The following is a 20,869-nucleotide window of genomic DNA, read 5'->3' on the forward strand; positions in this document are numbered from 1 at the left end:
AAGACATGCTCATGATTGAGTGTCTGTATAAATGTAAATCTAAATGAATGTGTTACCAGGGCTGCCATCAGGGGGAAACAGGGGGTACTCCAGTAAAGGGCAGAGGGGGCCTCAAGAGACCTTAAGGTGCAAATCATGGACAACAAAGTAGACTGGGCTTGTAGTAGGATTTGTGGGGTTGGGGTTAGATCGTTATTGGACTTTTGTGCATATTCAGGGTGCATTTGTGCACAGGGGAATTTTTTTGATTGTGGTCCCATTCTACATACCACCAGGTTACTAATATCTGGGTCCAATTACTGATGGCAGCCCTGCATGTTATATTTTGATAAATCACCATATAATTATTTAGGAAACCTTGTGAAACAATAAATAACTAATAGCTTTCCCTGACTTGTTGGTCTTGCAAATACTTTTGCCTCCAACATGTCTTGAAGAATCACAACAGTAGCAAAAAGGTTTCTCACCCATATAAGTGTATATACCATAGGACCATACAGTATATTTGCCACAGAACAACAACCTTGCATCAACTTTCCACCTTAAATAAATATCCACTCTATTTCCAGATGGATACTTTTGGGTTTTATTGCATCTTATCAGATTTCAAGGTTGTGGCCGAGTGTGTGAATACGTCACGGCACTTAATGTACCAAGTGAGAAGCAGATGTTTTGTAAAATACTTTACTTGTGCTTCCTGAGTGCGACACATGAAGAAACAATAGTTTCCCAGTGTTACAGTATTTTCCTTTTCCTAAGATATTCAGAACCTTTTAACATCTATACACTATGCAGCTTCTCTACTTCAATGTTTTACTTCAAGATGTTATTAGCTGCAAGCCAAAGCTGCTGTAGAAGGAACTGGTGAGCAGCTCGTTTATCTGCCAGAAATTAGAGGAAGATTTGGAAGCTTTCACTTGTTAAAACAGGCTGCATTATTAAGTCTGGAGCTTGAAGCCTGGAAAAAGACCATACATCTTGGCAATTTGTTATCATTCTGGAGAACAAGCTGTCCTGGCAACCAAACGCCAAGACAAAGAGCTAGATGGACTAAGTGCTGCTAACGTAGGAGTGCATTTTTTATAGAATGTTAGGTCATTATTAGCTTACCCTTCAACATTTATATGCCCCAGTACATATACTGTAAATATCATGAAAAGACAACAATATTAAAATACCCATTACTTTTACATAAAAGGGTAGTATTCATGTTAACCCTGTACCATATTAGAACACAGAATATTTTTTCAACTGCTGATATGCTGTTGAAGGCCATTCAGAATTAAACTGTTTGACAGTTATACAGAACTGTTCAGTAATGGTGTTTTGTAGAGCACTGGAGGTTATCGACCATACTACAGATTAATCTCTATAGCTGGGCTCTCTCCCTACTGGGGGAATGTGCACTAAAGAATAATAAATGAGAATATTTCATATAGGTTTTGAGAACCCACAAAAGAACTTTCGGAGCAGATGAAGGTCTAACAATTAAAAAAAAAAAAAGTGTTGTGTTAGAGTCCAACAGGCTACAATGACCTCATTGTCGCTTACACATGGCAGCATTCAGGAGGGGAGATAGGAGGTAGGGCAAGTAGAGGGGTAAAGAAGGCAGAAAAGTAAATACTGCAACTTTATACAAAGAATGACCCAGCTCTGTGCCTCAGGCTCTGAAGCCAGATTTTAAAGAGGTGGTTCACCTTCGAGTTAACTTTTAGTATGTTATAGAATGGCCATTTCTAAGAAACTTTTAATTTATTCATTATTAATTTTTGTATAGTTTTTTTTTTCAAGTATTTGCAACCTTTTTCTGACTTTTTCCAGCTTTCAAATGGGGGGAGGGGGTCTAAAAAAACACAAATGTATTGTTATTACTAATTTTTATTACTCATCTTTCTATTCAGGTCCTTCCCAGTCTCTTATTCAAATCATTGCATGGTTGCTAGGGTAATTTGGACCCTAGCAACCAGATTGCTGAACTTGCAAACTGGAGAGCTGCCGAATAAAAAGGTAAATAACTCAAAAGGCACAAATAATTAAAAAAAAAAAGAGAACCAATTGCAAATTGTCTCACAATATTCATTGAAACTAATCATTTGTTTGCAGTTATGTAGTGAACATTTTTGAACAACCCAAAAAAATAGCAACACCCAAAACAGCCCAAAAATATTATATACCCCCTTTTCTGACAGAAAATGAGAAAATATTTCCTTATGTAGGAAGAGTTTAATCCTGTGGGCCTCACAAAGGAAGCTTTTACACAGCTACTTTTAGAATAAAACTCAGAAACCAAGAAATCTAAGCTTTTTTTTCCTTAAACAGACAAAATAGTTAACTATTTTGGAACACTGTTTGCTTCTCCTTTCAATCTTACATAGGTGAGAAACCTACTTGAACCCTAGTCATGCTTGGTTGCTATAGTAACATTTTAAGCATAGCCCAGCAGCAGTATGACAGCAGCATTTGCTTAGTAACATTGGCATCATTTCTCTTTAAAATCTCCAATAATATTGTCCGCCAGTTACACAGTGCCCAGTATATACGGGGGAATGTAATAAAAATCGCTAACGGAAAAACTATTCGCAATGCGAAAAGTTATGCCTTTGCGCGAACAAATTTTGCTTTGTGCGAATTTAATATAGCGTTTGCGAGCCCGGAAACTGTTTAGCGACCACTTCCGACAGTGAAAGACCGTTTGCGAATTTTATAGTTTGCGCCAATGCGCAGTCAATGTAATAAAACTTCTTACTGAAAAAGTCGTTATGTTTGCTCCAGAAGATTACGACACCTTCAAGCACTTCTTATGAGTGCGCAATTAAAATTCGCAATGCGCAATTAAAATTCGCAATGCAATAACAGTTTAAGGAACAATATTACATTGCGAGTTGTGGATTTTTAGTCTTATTGGTGCGAATTATTTTGCTCTTTGCGACTTTTATTACATTCCCCTGTTAATATCTTGCTAACTAGCCTAAACTAAAATTACCTTTTATTAGTTTAGCCACTAGAGTTTTTCACAAGAGGGCAGAGACATTGCATAGTAGTGTAATCTGTATGCACACACACATTTGTAAACAGATTCAAGCTTTGTTTTGCCTTGGGGCTTAGCTGTAACAACAATACTTAGGCACAGGCAGAAGGTTTTATTGAAGATCTATGAGAATGTGCACAGTGACTTCTTTAGCTTGAGACATGCATATGGATGCCAGAAACATAAAGCTGTAGATCTGGGCAAGACCAACACAACTGACCCTTTGGTATAGAGAACGATATAGAAAAAGGATCTTAAAGCCATGGCTTTTCAAATGCTGAGTTTTCAGCTCCCTTGCAAACAATTGGCATTCCTTCTAACCCAAATCGTGTAGGTAGTATAATAACTTACCTGGGAGTGATTGCTTGAGGTCTCCATCTTCTCTTGAGATCTGTCTCGTGCTAACTTTGCTGCTTCTTTGACTTCTTGAAATTTGTCTGCAAACTGACAAGCACACACAAAAAAGATGCATGACCAACTAAATGTTGCATTGGATGTAAGCACAAATAGTGATCTAATTTGGTTTACTCACTTGCCACATGACATTATAAGATGAAGAGGAGGCAATTTAGTGCTATTTAATCATAAATCAACTGATACAAGTGTAAAGCTGGTCATATACCGGTATATGAGCTCAACTGATTTACCAGATTGGGCTGATTCAATTATTTGGCACCCCCAGGCCAACAATCATATACAAAGGAGATTTCAGCCAGAACAATCATCTGAGGACACTTTTACAGAACAAAGTGGACCTTGCTAGATGCTGTTTTCTTCCCATACACAGAACTGCTGAGTTTGGAGTGGCTGAAATGACAGCCAAAATCAACCAAGCCCATCTACACTTTGATGTCCAAATGGAGGCTTAAAGGAGAACTAAACCCTAAAAATGCCATATTTTAAATAATGACCTTATTGCACCAGCCTAAAGTTTCAGCTTGTCAATAGCAGCAATGGTCCAGGACTTCAAACCTGTCACAGTGGGCCACCATCTTGGAAAGTGTCTGCGATACTCACATGCTTAATAGACTCTTGAGCAGAAGCTAAGCTTAGGGGGTCATTGCAAATTTACCAGCAGAAAAATTAGGTTGGCCTGTAATATAAGATGATGATACAGGGATGATTATTAAATTCTGATGCTAGTTGCACTGGTTTCTGAGCGGTCATGTAGTAATTATCTGTATTAATTCCTAATCAGCCTTATATTGTGACATTTATATTCTATGTGTACTGTATATTGTTAGTGGGTCCCTAAGCTCAGTAAGTGACAGCAGCACAGAGCACGTGCAGTGAATCAGCAGAAAAGAAGATGGGGAGCCACCTTTAGAGACACAGATCTTTACTGCTAAAGGACTGTGGTTGCCTTGGGCTAGTATAGAAGCCCAAAACATAATGTACAACATTTATAGCCTACTTCTTTAGTTAAGCTTTAGTTCTCCTTTTAAAGCCTGGTGTGGCCCAACCTATTTATAGCCTCTTACAGTCCAGTCCCCAAACATGTGATCAGTCAGCCAACTATATGGAAGTTTGACAGCACTGAACAACAGTCTTCCATATATTATAGAGCAATGTGTACATAACACTACCTTCATATTTAACAGTTTATTTTTATTCTGTAGTATATTTAATGGGTTGCTGTTGGTTACTAGACGTGGGCAAATACTTTATTACATTATCAATAATCTCATAGTGAGGAAAGTTTTGATTAATCTGAAAAAGAATTGATCAAACTGCTGAAAATCTTTCATAATTCAACAATTTATCTGCTTGTGAGGGTAGACAGACATTTTTTTAACTAATACTGCCATTTAGAACTGGAAGGCTGCACAAGCAAGTAAAACAATATATAAAATGTGGCTCTGACATTGTATATACAGTCTCTCGGCAGTTGTGCCACCACTTACTCCCTGCTCTCCCTGTTTTCCCAGCCACTCAGTCAGGAAGTACCACTTCTGAACAGAATTACGTGATGTACTCTTGTGTAAGATGTGAATGTTACAAAACACTATGAAAACAATAATTTAATTTTTATTTGGGGTTCATTACATAATACAAGTACTTATTTCAGACTAAAAATGTAATATTATGTTTATGCTATAATAAAGAACTCTGAAAGCAAGAAATAGCAATCTCTCTCTTTATGTAAGTAGCAGGAGGTTGCAGCTACACGGTAGATCCTTAACACCAGTAATCTGAGATGAGGGACGCCTGCAGTTGAACCTGTATGGGATTGTACTATGAAAAGTGCAATGCACCTTTGTGACCAATACTAGTCATAATTGGGGTCTAGTTATATTATCTTCTAGCAATAAAGTAATGGGGGAAAGAGTGTATTTCTAAAAAAATTGATATTTCTCATTTATACAAAGTGTGGGAGGAAACCATTTAAAACAATTCCGCTGTGTTACCTACGAGATCCTTGTGTCCCTAAGATAAAAGTAGACACTCTGATGCCCTGTCTTCTCTTCCACACCCTTATTAATTGTATCGATAAACTATATAACATTACTCACTGGCTTGCTTGTCTGATTTGGTATAAGTAATTAAACAGATAAACCAACTATTAGATTTTATCTATATTTGTCAACCTGACTTAAATAATGGTGTTTTTATAATGTTTCCCATCAACACCCCTGCAGGCATGCAATAGGACAAGCACAGAATACAAAAAAAAAACAAGTATGCAGTATGCGCAGTATCAATAGTGTATGATAGAGGTACAAAAATGTAATTTAGATGCGACTTTCCCCCTGTTTTGAGGATTATATAGGTTTATATGTTATTATAAATGCATCCTTAAGTACTTTGTTTGATGCCGATTTATTTTTTGTCTAACAGATTTTTACAGTATCACAGTATTTCTTCATTTTCTCTCCTGATAAGAAAATGTTGTGATCATTGAATCTGGCGCTCTAATTTAGCAAGGAGAGAATAGGGTTGAATATATACAATACATTTATACTAAGATGTCTGTGTGTGTTGGGCACTAAAAACCCACCAGGTTATTAGAAGGCAGGCCTGATAGTGTGCATCTATATGGGAGCAGCCACTGCTACGCCTAATGTAAACTCACTTTAAAAAGATGATATTGCATTTTGAAATGATCTTATTTCAATATAAAAAATGAGCTTATTAATACAAATACCCTGTCAAATGTTTTTATCATCCTACACTTCAGTGTACCTTGCACATCCCACACCAGTTTATTTGCTAATGCAAGTTGACACTGATTTAAATATGCAAATTGTAAGCCTCTCATTTTGTTTGATCATTTAATCACTTGCTGCACAGACCTAGAGTCAACTGATTTAATATTTATAGGATTGGAGTCATAGAGCGAGCCGTAGACCTATAGAATTAATTCATCAAATTTAGGCTCAAAGAGGCAAATTTAGAAAGCAGCAAGTTGACTGTGCATAAGATAACAGAAGAAGTATGCCACTGATCTGCAGCTATGTGCAGAACTGTCTCCAAGGGGGTCTAAGCATGGAGTGATTGCCTTGAGACCTACAAATTGTGGCCTACACAAAGCAGTGGCTGTAGACAGGAAGCCTGTAGTGAACCAGGAGTACAAGCGATTTACCTCTTGGATATGCAAGCCGCACAGGAAATCAGCCAATACTATGTATATATATATATATATATATATATATATATATATATATATATATATATATATATATATATATATATATATATATATATATATATATGTTTATATTTATATTGTGCTGCTACTTGACTGCCTTGTGCTTAGGGGAATGATAACTGGATTTTGGACTTTGATGGATTTATGTATTTATTAATGCCCAAATAACACAGGAATAAATACTCTGTTATGCCCTTTCTCATAGCTTTTGTTCTTAAGAGGAGAAGGGGTGTTGACAGCAAAGTAACAGTAAAGTTAGCTATGCACTTAACTGGGCTAATCACAAAATGAGTGCAACTTTTGGTCACCTGAGCCTACAAATCACTCTGATCCAAAGGTTCAGCCTTTGGAACTACTATCTGTCGATTGTGAAGGACACTGTCCAATCCACTGTGTCCTTTACATGGGATGATCAGCATCTTCAACTCCCTTCAACCAAAGAGGCAATTATATTATCTATGGACTTTTTATGTGAACCAAGTAAAGGCAACTGTTGATGCTCCTAATTTTGTGGAACTACAACTCCCAATACCACATGTATTGTATAAACAGGGGAAGCAGGGTTGCCATTCTCGGCATCTAAGATGCAATCTATAGGTTGACGAGAGCCTACGGTGTCTAAGAACAATGTTATTTTTAAGTATAGGTCTTCTTGTCTATCGCCAACATTCGTTTCAGGTGATGCAGTGGTTGCCATGGGGAAATGCCAGATATGAGAATGAAGTTCAGGAAAACTTGTAGTGAGTTAACCTTAGCTACACTAACAACGCTGAAGTTATCAGCTTGCTCTATTAATATGCCATGGGAAAAAAAAATATTTTTAAAACTATTTTGAACTATGAGTTTTTATAGCAGTCCATAAGTTATGATTCAGCCTGTAAATCTCCAGTTGTCATGAACTACAGCTTCCAGCATGCCCCAATAACCTTCAGTTGCAGATGGGATAGCCAAATTATTATTATTTTTATTATTCACAGCATTTATTTTTAGAGCGCCAACATATTCCGCACCACTTTAAAATAAATGGGTTCATACATATAACATATAAAATTACATACATAGCGCCCAGTAACAGATATAAAAGGTAAAGAGGACCCTGCCCAAAACTTACAATCTGAGAGATCATTTATTATGGTGCAACGGGTGTTAGGAGAGTCATTGACATACAGTAGCAAGTGCAATGTGTGTAGTGGAAAATTGTTAGCAAATTTTCTTACTCACAACACAGGGTTTTCCACATAATTAGTATCACTGTGGGTTGCGTACTGCTTGCAATGGATTGATGATTTCTTGGACAGACATAATATCAAAGATACTATAGTTAGTATCGATATGGGTACAGTATATATAATTTATGTTAATGTATGGAGGGGTGTGTGAATAGATGCTGGGTTTTTATTTGGAGGGGTTGAACTTGATGGACTTTGTCTTTCTTCAACCCAATTTAACTATGTAACTATGTAACTATGTTACTGTGGGCAATTCATCAGAGCAGGCTAAACTGGCACCAGGAGTAACTGGGTATCTAACGGTGCAGTTATACAATTTATTTTGCAATTGTGTTTGCTTTAATAAATTAGCCATATTGTATGCTTCACTCTGCATAAAACTGCTTCTCTGAAGGATCCTGGGTGCCCTACTTGCTTGTACTCATGTGAAGTCAGCTCTGAGCGAATGAGAAGCAAAAAACTAAAATGGGTGGAATAGCTTTGTTACTTTTCATTGTTAAGTTCTCACATGCAAGCTAATGTGCATGGAATAGAAGTGCAGAGAGATGTGCCGGAGCCAATTAACAAAAGCATCTTCACCGCGCCTCCTCTATTCATCCAAGAGGACATGCACACTTGTGTATTCATCCCCAGCTCCACACAGGCTGCTTAGAAATTATGCCTGCCAGCAACTGCAATAATGAGGTTAAAAGACCTGAAATTTAGATTTACCACTTAAACTATCCTTCTGCTTCATTGTAGCCTTTTTTTTTAAATAGATATTTGGATTTGTGAGCGAGAAGCTAAAAAAAGAAGGAAAAGCCCAAAACAGATGCAAGCCATATTGGAAAGTGAAGGGATACACAAGTTAGAAAGCAGCAGCGTCATTCTATTCAGGGGACCTGGGCTGGAATTAGAAAAGATGAGGCTCTAGAGGTAGACTTTGTGTACATCAGAAAGAGAATATGTACATTCAGAATCTCTATGCAGCCCTACAGTGGTTGTTGCATGATTACTTCAGCAATCCCCCAATCAGAACTATTTACTGCCAATATCTAAAACTAGCCATAAATGCCCAGATTTAGTTTGACAGAGAGTCCATATTGCCTGACCATCATGGGGGAGAGTTTCAACAGATAATCGTGAAATCCTGTTGGATCAAGGATTATATGTTTTCATGGAAAATTTTCTTTGCTTAGCCAAAAGGAAAACAAGAGGAACTGCAGCTTGGTCTGTTCAATACAAGTTGGCCAGTGTACAACTAGTGTTAACAACTGTATAATATTTGCCCTGTAGTTTTATTTATATTTTTACCCTTAAGGAGCCCCTGTAACATTGTAGTCACAGGGCAACTGTCTTATATGTAATGGTCTACCACTGGCCACACATGTGACCTTTAGTACTGTAATTTGCCTGGAAAAATGACATGGTCCTCCAGTTGTAGACACAGATCAATCCCAAAGGATAACCCAATGCTTATTAGATATATATGACCACATATGGGCTCCCTCATAGAACCTCAACATAGGTCCTATTTAACACCAGTGTCATTGCACAGTATACATCCAGCTACTAACCCACTTGTTTAAAGGCTGGAACCAGGAAGGATCTTTGGGTCGCATTGTCAAGTAGTTCTTAAATGAAATATACGCAAGGATTTTTGTAGTGTCTATAATTTATAAAACTTAGTCACAAACTCGAAGCCCTAATGATATATGAAACAAGGTTGCCCAGAAATTCTTCCCAGAACAAATGTACATATATGTGCACAATGGAGATCCTCAGTTTGGAGGGATTTTTAGAATGGGCCATTTCATTTGGCTGGTCATTTAATATACATTTGTGCTTGCATTTCAGGAGCACAATCCACTAGTTTGAAAGTATAATAAAAAATTATTGCAAATTAAAATAATTTACAGAAGGGAAAGCAAAGAGCAAATGAAAACATGGTTCCCTAATCCTTCTGAAAAACAATAAAACTTTAGATCTTTCATTGAACATGAAACATTTTTAGGAATGTGACACAGCACATTCATACAAGTAAGCTTCTGGTTTCTTTTATGGCAAGAATAAAGAAGAGAGAGCGCTGGACACACGTAACGACAGGAAGAGTTTAATTGTTGTCATGGAAAACAGACAAATAGACACAGGGTGAAACCTCAAGGGAGGGTGTCAACCAATGAAGAGAGGACACAGGGAAAAAGAATAACAATATCGATCTTAAAAATAATAATCAATATATAGCATAGGCCATGAAAAGAAAATACATTACACAAGATATGGATAATACTGTTGCAGAAAGAATAGTTTATCTTTCACTATGTTAGAGGATTCCTGATATGAATGCAGATGCGGGTTTAAACAACTGCACGCACTCAAATATGTATTTTCAACAAAATTAAAAAGTGTTTAGAGGGGATTATCAATGTCTGAATTCAAATATTTTCCACACTAGTTTTTTTTTTTTTTTAGCTAAAACTCACAAATTCAAATTAGAGTTTGTAAAACTCAAATTTTAGAGATTTATTGCACACCAAAAACCGGAATTTAAAATTTTAGCATGTCAATGGGAGTTGTCCTGGGCAAAATTTTGTTTTTAACCTCCCCATTTTAACCCTCCCTGGTTACATTAAATTGGGCATGGCCCCTAAGAATGGTCATGGTTTCCCAAAACTTTCACATTCCTGCTCTCCCTCTTATCCCCGAGGAATCATTTGTTGGATCCAGTCAAAACGCTGTACAAAAATAATGTTTGCGTATAAATGCCATGTCTACCAGGTTACAGAAACCTGCTGGTATTGCACTGCAACTGTAGCTCTCTGCCTGTGCTTTTATATGTAATGTTCTGTTTCCATAGAGTTATTAGGCACAAAATAACCCAAACGCTCTACTATTTTTGTACTATAACTTCCAGATGTTGCAGAACTAGAACGACCTTGCTGAGTATTATGGGAGTTTTAGATTCATAAAAACTTAAAGGCTATGTTGTGACTGAAGGGCAGTCTTTGAAGAGCGCGGGTAAGAATCATAAATAACTATGTATAAAACAGCACAGATGGTCACCTTCAATTCTGGATGCCTCTAAATGGTATTTTTGTTCCCAAAGGTACACACCGTCATTTCACCTCAAATGATTCCAAGGTGTGCCTTAGTGCCAGTTTGTTCTACTTAGAGGGTTTGAAATTCTCAATTACTGTAGGACAGCATTGTCATCAGATATAGGCATGGGACCTATAATCCAGAATGCTCAGAACCTGGGATTTCAAGAAAAGGAATCTTTTCCTAATTTGGATTTCTATACATTAAGTCTGCTTCAAATTAATTTGAATGTTAAATAAAATAGGATTGCTTTGCCTCTAATAAGGATTAATTATATCTTAGTTTGAATCAAGTATAAGGTACTGTTTTATTAAAGAGAAAAAGGAAATCAATTTTTTAAAATCTTAACTATTATATTAAAGGGGTGGTTAATTTTTTTATTATGTTATAAAATGGGTAATTCTAAGCAACATTTCAATTGGTTGTCATTATTTCTTTTTTTATAGTTTTCTAAGCAACTTTTCAATTGGATGTCATTATTTCTGTTTTATGGTTTTCATCTTCTGTTTTCAGCTTTGAAATGGGGATCACTGACCCATCTAAAAACAAATGTCTTGTAAGGCTACACATTTATTGCTTCTTTTTAGTACTCATCTTTTTATTCAGGTCCTCTCCTATTCATATTCCAGTCTCTTTTTCATACCAGTGCATGGTTGCTAGGAGAATTTGGACCCTAGCAACCAGATTGCTCCAGCAGACTGGAGAACTGCTGAGTAAAAAGCTAAATAACTCAAAAACCACAAATAATAAAAAATGAAAACCAATTGCAAATTGTCTCAGAATATCTCTCACTACATCATACTTAAGGTTAATTTAAAGGTGAACAAACCCTTTAAAGGAGAATTCAACTTGTGGGGAAAACCCATACCCCCCACCCAAGGTAGACCTCCCTCCCTCCTCCCCCCAGGCTAACTATCCCCCCGGGGAAATGCCTCATTCTGTACTCCTCGGCGCAGATTCTTGCAGCTGAGTTGCACGCATCCATCTTCCGGCTCCTCGGTAAGCTGACTGGGAGATCGCCAATTTTCGTGTAATTCCACGCATGCGCAGTTGCGCAAACTGCTCCAACTGTGCATGCACAGAAATACCGATCTCCCAGTCAGCTTACAGAGGACGCGGAAGATGGATTCGTGCAACTCCACTGGAAGAATCTGCGGCAAGGGGTAAGTATGGAGTATGGGGTATTGCCCCGGGGGGTAGTTAGCCTGGGGGGAGGAGGGAGGGGGTCTACCTGGGGTGTAGGGTACGGTATTTTTTTTCCCACCGGTTGAATTCTCCTTTAAAATTGAGTCTATGGGAGATAGCCTTCCTGAAATTCGGAGCTTTCTGGATAACGGGTTTCCCTAGAACAGATCATATACCTGTATAATAATGAAAATACACTGACCTATTGCATATCAGATTTGGCAACAATTGTACAGAAATATAGAAATCCTGTTCTACCTTACAGGAACAGAGAGGGATAAACAAACACTGCTTTCAACTAAGATTACTTTTTCAAATAATTTTAAGGCCACTTAAAATGTTTAGTTCATGCAAATCAAGACACTTGCCAAAAACTGCATTTTCTTTTATTATGCAAAGACTAGTTTTTGGGTGGAGATCCCATTTAGAACAGTACTTGTTTGGATACACACATAGATCCCCCAGCACACATTGTACTGAAAAGCTGCACAATTGTGTTTACACAACCAAAACAGAGAAAAGTCTGAGTACAAAAAGTGGTACATAAATAATTTGTAAAGCTACAACTGTCCAGCACTATTGTACTATTATTGTTAGTATTATCATAATAATGAAAACCCTTCACTGCTGAATAAAGTTCAAACGGTTTTCAATTGCTGGAATTACCGCTAGTTGTTCATTCCACAAGAATTTCTCCAACAAATAAAACAAGGAAACATTATATGTATCTCTCCCGAGTCAGAAGTATGTGTATGCCACTGTGCTGGAAGCAGAAAAATAGAAATCACAACACAGAGAAGTCATGAAAATGATACGTATTATCTGGATATAGCAGACAGGCACTTCTCTAATGAATGTAGGAGGATGTGTATGTGCAATGTTCTGTCAAGTGGGAGGTTGCTATGGGAATTACTTTGCTGGAACCGTTTCTGAGTATTCTTTCGTCATAAAGCAGCCCACCAAGATTATTTTTAAGTGTAGTACTTTCTACAACTCCTGTTCTTTGGCTGGTTTCCATCTGTACTTTGTGTATAGTTATTCTGCATATATGGGTAGATCAACAAATAAAACAAATCAGCAAGCGGGAAACTGACCAACAAAGGATAACACAATATCAGAGATGCCCCCTCTTGTCAATACCCCCCTCTGACAGCTAATGGGTCCCAAAAATAACCATGCATGAAGGAATGGAATCCACAAATCATAAACATGCATAATTATATTGGTGAATACTCTTCAATGTGTATTGAACTTACCTTTGATAGCTGCTGTTCAGAGGAAAATCCCAGGCCGAAAACTGTATTTGCTCTGCTGTCTGCCCACTGCCCAAACTTTTGGGATGTTTTTGTAAAGGTCATATTGGGTGATATTGTGCTGTTTATTATTACCTAAAAAGTAAAGGGAAACACAGTTGGAGATATCATGTACATGGAGCATTAACAATATTATCATCAGGAATTACAAACTTTAACAATATTATATAGAAGATACTAAATAATTATATAGAAGATACAAAATTAAGTGATGCACCCACTCATGATAATGTACAGTCTAGGCCAGCGATACCCAACCTTTTTTTGACCCATGAACCACATTCAAATGTAAGAAGAGTTGGGGAGCAACATATGCATAAAAATAGTTCCTGTGCCAACAAATGGCTGTGGTTGGCTAATTGGTAGCCCCTATGTGAACTGGCAGCCTACAGAAAACTCTATTTGGCAATACAACTGTCTTTAAGGCAACCAAAAGTTTCCTCCAAGCCTGGAATTCAAAAATATGCACCTGCTTTGAGGCCACTGGGAGCAACATCCAAGGGGTTGGAGAGCAACATCAGGAGATATGTGGCCCTAAAATGGATTTTATATGGCCCAGGATGCCCAGAATCCCCAAAGACCACCTTATTTCACTTCACTGTTTTACTATAACCTGGCCCCCAACCTTGTGAAATAGAGGATAGGTACTGATGAAGATACAGGTATTTATGGAGTTTCTCCTTATGTGCAGTACCTTAGGGACCCCTGGTTAGATTATGCTGGAAGCATGCTCATACAGCAATAGGAGCTGGGCCTTCTGTATTCTAACTTCATGTGAAATGATGCAATCAAGTCTGGAGGCACAGAGGAGCTGCCATTCTAATGGGGAGTAAGGAAAATAATCCTGCACACAGAGATATGAACCAGAATCCCTAGCGAGAGAAACAGTGTTATAATTAGGACTTGTATCAACCAAGGCCAGAAGCATTTCTATTTTGGTAGATGGATCATTGGGATGGGAGAGACAGGTGACGCGACAAATGGTATTTAGCCAAGTACATATATGATTTATGGATGTCTATTATTAGCTGAGCATGTGAGACAGTATAAATTCTAGTGAAGCAGTGTCCATGACTCTATAGGTCGAACACGACCACCTGGGTTATTGGCCTACAACACTTCAACTGTCAGGATTTTCTGGGAGTTGTGTTTAATTGTATTATACTTCAATAGTATTTAGCATAATCTTAACAACAAAGGGAAGATTTAATAATAAATTGCAGAATCTACAGCTGTTCAAAACAGTGACTAATTTATAACATGCAAACTGCACATCTGTCACTTAGGCCACTGTGCTGTACAAGGGCAATAACCATGCGTGTGTGTGTATGTATGTATATATTTATTTGTAAAGTGCTGTTAAAGGAGAAGGAAAGTCATACTGCACTTGGGGGTGCCAAATGTTAGGTACCCTCAAGTAATTGAATTTACTTACCTGAAACCCCGGGCCAGTGCTCCTATCAGCAGAAAATTGTACCGGCCCGGGGTTCTTCCAGCGAGCACCATGGAGTGATCCTCTTCCGGCATCTTCTTTCTTCAAATTTCCAGGGGCAAATGCATGTGCAGTTGAACGGAATAGCCGACTTTTTAGTTAAAGTTCGGCTTTTCATTCTACTGCGCATGCGCAGCCGCATGAAGAAAGAGAAAGACGGAAGAGAATCTCTCCATGGTGCTGACTGGAATAACCCCGGGCCGGTGCAATTTTTTGCTGATAGGAGCACCGGCCCGGGGTTTCAGGAAAGTAAATACAATCACTTGGGGGTGCCTAACATTTTTCACCCCCAAGTGCAATATGACTTTCCTTCTCCTTTTAGGAGCCACAGCACTGTACAATGCATAAAAGAACAATATAAACAAGTACAGTATACAGAAAGTACACACAGGGAGGACACGTCACATAATAAATACAATAGATATACACAATACTGAACTCATCTCTAACATTTGTGTGGGTGAGCATTTAGGGAATAGTGATCATAACATGGTCTCCTTTGAGATTCTGTTGCAGAAGCAATTCTATAAGGGAGTAACTAAAACACTAAATTTCAGACGTGCAAACTTTGACAGTATAAGGGCATCTCTGCAACATATTAATTGGGAAATGCTTTTCACAGGGTTAAACACAGAACAAAAATGGGAAGTCTTTAAAATGCTGCTTAATAAATATACTTGTCAGTATATTCCACTTGTAAGCAAGGAACGTCGTTGCAAAGCAAAACCTTTTTGGTTCAATAGAAGCGTTGGTGTTGAGGTGGGTAAGAAAAGACCTGCTTTTAAGGCTTTCAAGTTAGCTGGTACAGCCGAAACATTTATAAGGTTCAAGGAGGCCAATAAACCATGCAAAGAAGCTATACGGCAAGTTAAAATTGATATAGAAAAGGATATTGCAGCAAGCAGTAAAAAAAATCCAAAATTATTTTTTAAATATGTTAATAGTAAAAAAATTAAGCAGGAAGGGGTGGGACCCTTACTATCAGAGGGGGGGTCAGCTGGTTGATGAAAACAAAATAAAAGCACAGATTCTGAACTCATATTTTTCATCTGTCTACACAAATGAGGAACCAATAGTACCAATTCTAGTAATACAACTAATGATGCATGGTTTACACATGAAGAAATTTAAAAGAGACTAGAACATGTTAAGATTAACAAAGGTCCGGGGCCAGATGGTATTCATCCCAGGGTAATTAGAGAGCTTAGCTCTGTGATTGCCAAACATCTTTACTTAGTTTTTCAGGATTCATTGGGATCTGGCATAGTGCCGAGAGACTGGCGAATTGCTACTGTGGTGCCTCTATTTTAAATATTAAAAAAGGATCCCATTCTCAGCCTCAAAACTATAGGCCAGTTAGTCTGACGTCAGTGGTAGGAAAGTTTTTCGAAGGGTTAATAAAGGATAAGATACTGGACTTCATAGAAAATCATAATACTATGAGTTTGTGCCAGCATGGTTTTATGCGTAATAGATCTTGCCAGACTAACAATTTCTTTTTATGAGAAGGTAAGTAGAGACCTCGATTCTGGGATGGCAGTGGATGTGATTTACTTAGACTTTGCTAAAACATTTGATACAGTGCTACACAAAAGAATGTTGGCCTGGAACATAGTATTTGTACCTGGATAGAGAACTGGCTAAAAGATAGACTACAAAGAGTGGTGGTAAATGGAACATTTTCTAATTGGACCAGTGTTGTTAGTGGAGTACCGCACGGCTCTGTACTAGGTCCCTTGCTTTTCAACTTGTTTATTAATGACCTGGAGGTGGGCATTGAAAGTACTGTTTCTATTTTTGCAGATGATACTAAATTGTGCAGAACTATAGGTTCCATGCAGGATGCTGCCACTTTGCAGAGTGATTTGTCTAAATTGGAAAACTGGGCAGCAAACTGGAAAATGAGGTTCAATGTTGATAAATGCAAGGTTATGCACTTTGGCAAAAATAATATAAATGCAAGTTATACACTAAATGGCAGTGTGTTGGGAGTTTCCTTGAATGAGAAGGATCTAGGGGTCTTTGTAGATAACACGTTGTCTAATTCTGGGCAGTGTCATTCTGTGGCTACTAAAGCAAATAAAGTTCTGTCTTGCATAAAAAAGGGCATTAACTCAAGAGATGACAACATAATTATGCCTCTTTATAGGTCCCTGATAAGGCCTCATCTGGAGTATGCAGTGCAGTTTTGGACTCCAGTCCTTAAGAGGGATATAAATGAGCTGGAGAGAGTGCAACTAAACTGGTTAGAGGGATGGAAGACTTCAATTATGAGGGTAGACTGTCAAGGTTGGGGTTGTTTTCTCTGGAAAAAAGGCGCTTGCGAGGGGACATGATTACACTTTACAAGTACATTAGAGGACATTACAGACAAATAGCAGGGGACCTTTTTACCCATAAAGTGGATCACCGTACCAGAGGCCACCCCTTTAGACTAGAAGGAAAGAACTTTCATTTGAAGCAACGTAGGGGTTCTTCACAGTCAGGACAGTGAGGTTGTGGAATGCACTGCCGGGTGATGTTGTGATGGCGGATTCAGTTAATGCCTTTAAGAATGGCTTGGATGATTTTTTGGACAGACATAATATCAAAGGCTATTGTTATACTAAGCTCTATAGTTAGTATAGGTATGGGTATATAGAATTTAATTAAAAGTAGGGAGGGGTGTGTGTATGTTTGCTGGGTTTTCATTTGGAGGGGTTGAACTTGATGGACTTGATGTCTTTTTTCAACCCAATTTAACTATGTAACTATGTAATACACATCACTTATATAAAAATATATAAAATTATATATTTAAAAAGTGCACAAGACAGAAGAAGTGTCCAGTAGGTACCAGAACTAGACTAATGTTCTAGTGCTCCAATAGGTTTTAGAGTTTGAGAGAGCACTCCTTCTAGAGGAATTCAGGGATGGAATTCCAGAGGTAAGGAGCAGCAAGTGCGTATGAGAAAGGACCCAGGGCGACCAAAACGTTGGAACAATACTGCAAACACACACACATATATTCCATAAAGGAGTTCACAAATGCAATTTATTGAGAAGATCTAAAAAGGATGGAATAAACATAAACAGTAACTAATGTATGTACGGTATGTGTAACTTTATTTATAAATCTCTATATGAATATGCTGTTTAGAAACAGTGGGAACAAGCATAACAACAAACAATAATAAGTAACAAGCATAACATTATTGGTGCTATTTATTAATAGATACATAATTATACTCATCGCTATAATCCTATATCTGAAAGTTTTGCAATATACAATTAATCTATACATTTACATACGCCTTAACACCTAAACTGGGTTAAAGTTTGTAAGAAGGGAGTACAGACTGAAGCAAAATGGCAAATCCTCAAACGGAGAATTCGTTAAATACTGTGGGGTTTGTAAGAAAGTGGTCTGAGGTGTCATCAATATGGTCCTGTGAAAAAACAGGTACCTAAAAGCAAATACGATTATGAAACGATTGCCAAAAAACACATTTCGACGAAAAAAAAAACAAAAAACAGGACGATCATAATTAGAATGCTTTGCTTTGTAGTGATTATACAATACTGGGTGTTACACTCTCATTAAGTAATTAATTGCTACCTGGAAGTCATTACTACCCGGAATTAGCCATTCCACGGAATTTGTTAGGGATGTTGGGAACAAGCACACTGCACAGCACAAACAATTGCCTAGATCAATATAAAGGGAAAATGTCACCCTATTCCTTGGGTCTTTGGCAAAAGTGTTATACAAATCTTATAACAGGTATGGGACCGGTTATCCAGAATGCTAAGGACCTGGGGTTTTCCGTATTTTTCCGTAATTTGGATCTCCATACCTTACGTCTACTAGAAAATAATGTAAAAATTAAATAAACACAAAAAAATGTTTTTGCTTCCAATAAGGATTAATTAGATCTTAGTTGGGATCAAGTACAAGGTACTGTTTTATTATTACAGAGAAAAAGGAAATCCTTTATAAAAATTTGGATTATTTGGATAAAATGGAGTCTATGGGAGACAGCCTTCCCCTAATTCAGAGCTTTCTGGATAAAAGGTTTCCGGATAACACATCCCGTATTTGTAGTAGTTTAACCTCTCAGTCATGTTTGATATACACATTTATTCTGAGCTACAGGGAGACTATCCCTGTAAAATATTTTCACTTCCCTCACACAGCAATGTGCAGAAAACCAGAGGCTGTCCTCATGTTAATGTAGAGGTGCTTGACGGAAATGCATTTTCCTTTCACAACTGAATGAGCTGAATTAACCTTTTAGTGATGGATACCATGAAAAGGTCACCTCTATTAAAGATTATTTCAGTATAAACAAAGCATTATAGCATGTGGCTGGAATAAATCATTGGGAAAAAAGACAAGATTACCAGCAAAGCACACAACATTCATTGCTTAGCATCTGCGGTACGTTTAAGCAAGAACGGTCCAGGACAGACTTCTCAGAAGAAAGGATTAGTGGCCAAGTTACAGATTTGGTTTAAGTATTTAAGTTATTCCTAATTTCTATAGCCCCCGGCACACAGACATTTGTTATTGCAGAGTCCTCAAAATGCATTTCTTAAATGACAGCCACTTCTGTTGTGCTAGCATTATTATTAGTAGTAGGCAGGTACTGCTGAAAAAGCACAATGCTCTTAAAGTTTATGAAATAGAACTGAATATTGTGGTACATGAAAAGAAGACGAGTATCGGGAAATAAAGGATATATGCATCTTTATAAATATATGTTTTATTACTACTGCTAATAACAATGCACTCTCTTGAACTGTTTCCACTGTTCCTGAAAAGCATTTTTTTAATAACGGAAGTGACTGATTCCTAATAGATGCAGGAATCAGAAGATACTACCTGGGGAGCTGAATTACTGGACTGAATATAACCATTGCCTGGACAGCTATATAAACTGCCTTCAACTACTGAACAGAAATAGCTAAACTCAGCTACTGGACTAAATAACGTAGGGGCTAGTACTTAGGAAGCTGAATTACTGAAGTGAAAACAACAAAGGTCTCTTCCTAACAGAATCAGCACAAAAACATTCAGCACACGGACAGCTACACTACTGGATTAAATACTGTACATTAAAAATGTGTATACAGAAGGCTGGACTGAATACAGGAGGTGTGAGGGTTTAAGAAATATGTGTACAGTGAAACCTCAGTTTTAACTTCCCTGATTTTAAGTCTATGAAGGTGTTTATTCACCCAGGTCATGATATATCTAGTTGAAGTAAATCTAGAGCAACTGGACAATCTGGTCTAGATTTACTTCTACTAGATATCCCCTCATTTTAAGTTTTCCCACATTTTACAACATTTTGTTGTGGTCCCACCAATATATAATACATCTGATTTTGCATTTTCTAGGAGTTTACACATTTTTTCTGGTCCCCTAAACAACATAAACTTAGGGTTGTAATGTAAATCAGAGATGTGAAGTTAATTTAAGAAAATAGGTCACTTGCACCTTGTAAATATATGCAAGCTCTTGAGTCAGGGACCTCATACCACCTGTGTTTCTTAACATGTAGCACTTAATCTTTGTTATTGCAATGTTTGTTTCCTATACTATAACTGAATTGTAAAAATTCACAGTGTGTACATGGTAGTATTATATAAAGATATAGGTGTAAATGGTAAATTTACCATGGACATTTAATGGTGGCCAAGAGAATGACGTCTGCAGCTAGAGGTAAGGAGTGAGCTACAATAGTCACCAACATACCCTGGCCTTTTAAACATGTGTTCCACCTGGTGCTCTATATCTCCTGGGGGATCGGTTACCTCCTCTTACTATGAATATGGAGACAGACATTGCAAGCGGGATAAACCCTGCGTGTTTATTTAGTGCAACCCATGTAACATTTTGGGGAGAAACGT

General features: G+C 37.6%; 1 protein-coding gene across 2 annotated transcripts in view; it reads right to left on the reverse strand.

The window, feature by feature from the left end:
- homer2.L (homer scaffold protein 2 L homeolog) overlaps positions 1-20,869 on the reverse strand; it is an 87,184-nt gene that overhangs the window by 19,760 nt on the left and 46,555 nt on the right. Inside the window, exons 3-4 of one of the 2 annotated variants that reach the window (XM_018250733.2) lie at positions 13,426-13,557; positions 3,380-3,472 (exon numbers count right to left, since the gene is read on the reverse strand). In XM_018250733.2, coding sequence (XP_018106222.1) covers positions 3,380-3,472; positions 13,426-13,557 — 225 coding nt within the window. 2 annotated transcript variants of the gene reach the window in all.

Source organism: Xenopus laevis, chromosome 3L (genome assembly GCF_017654675.1).
Source record: "Xenopus laevis strain J_2021 chromosome 3L, Xenopus_laevis_v10.1, whole genome shotgun sequence".
Classification (NCBI taxonomy): Eukaryota; Metazoa; Chordata; class Amphibia; order Anura; family Pipidae; genus Xenopus; species Xenopus laevis.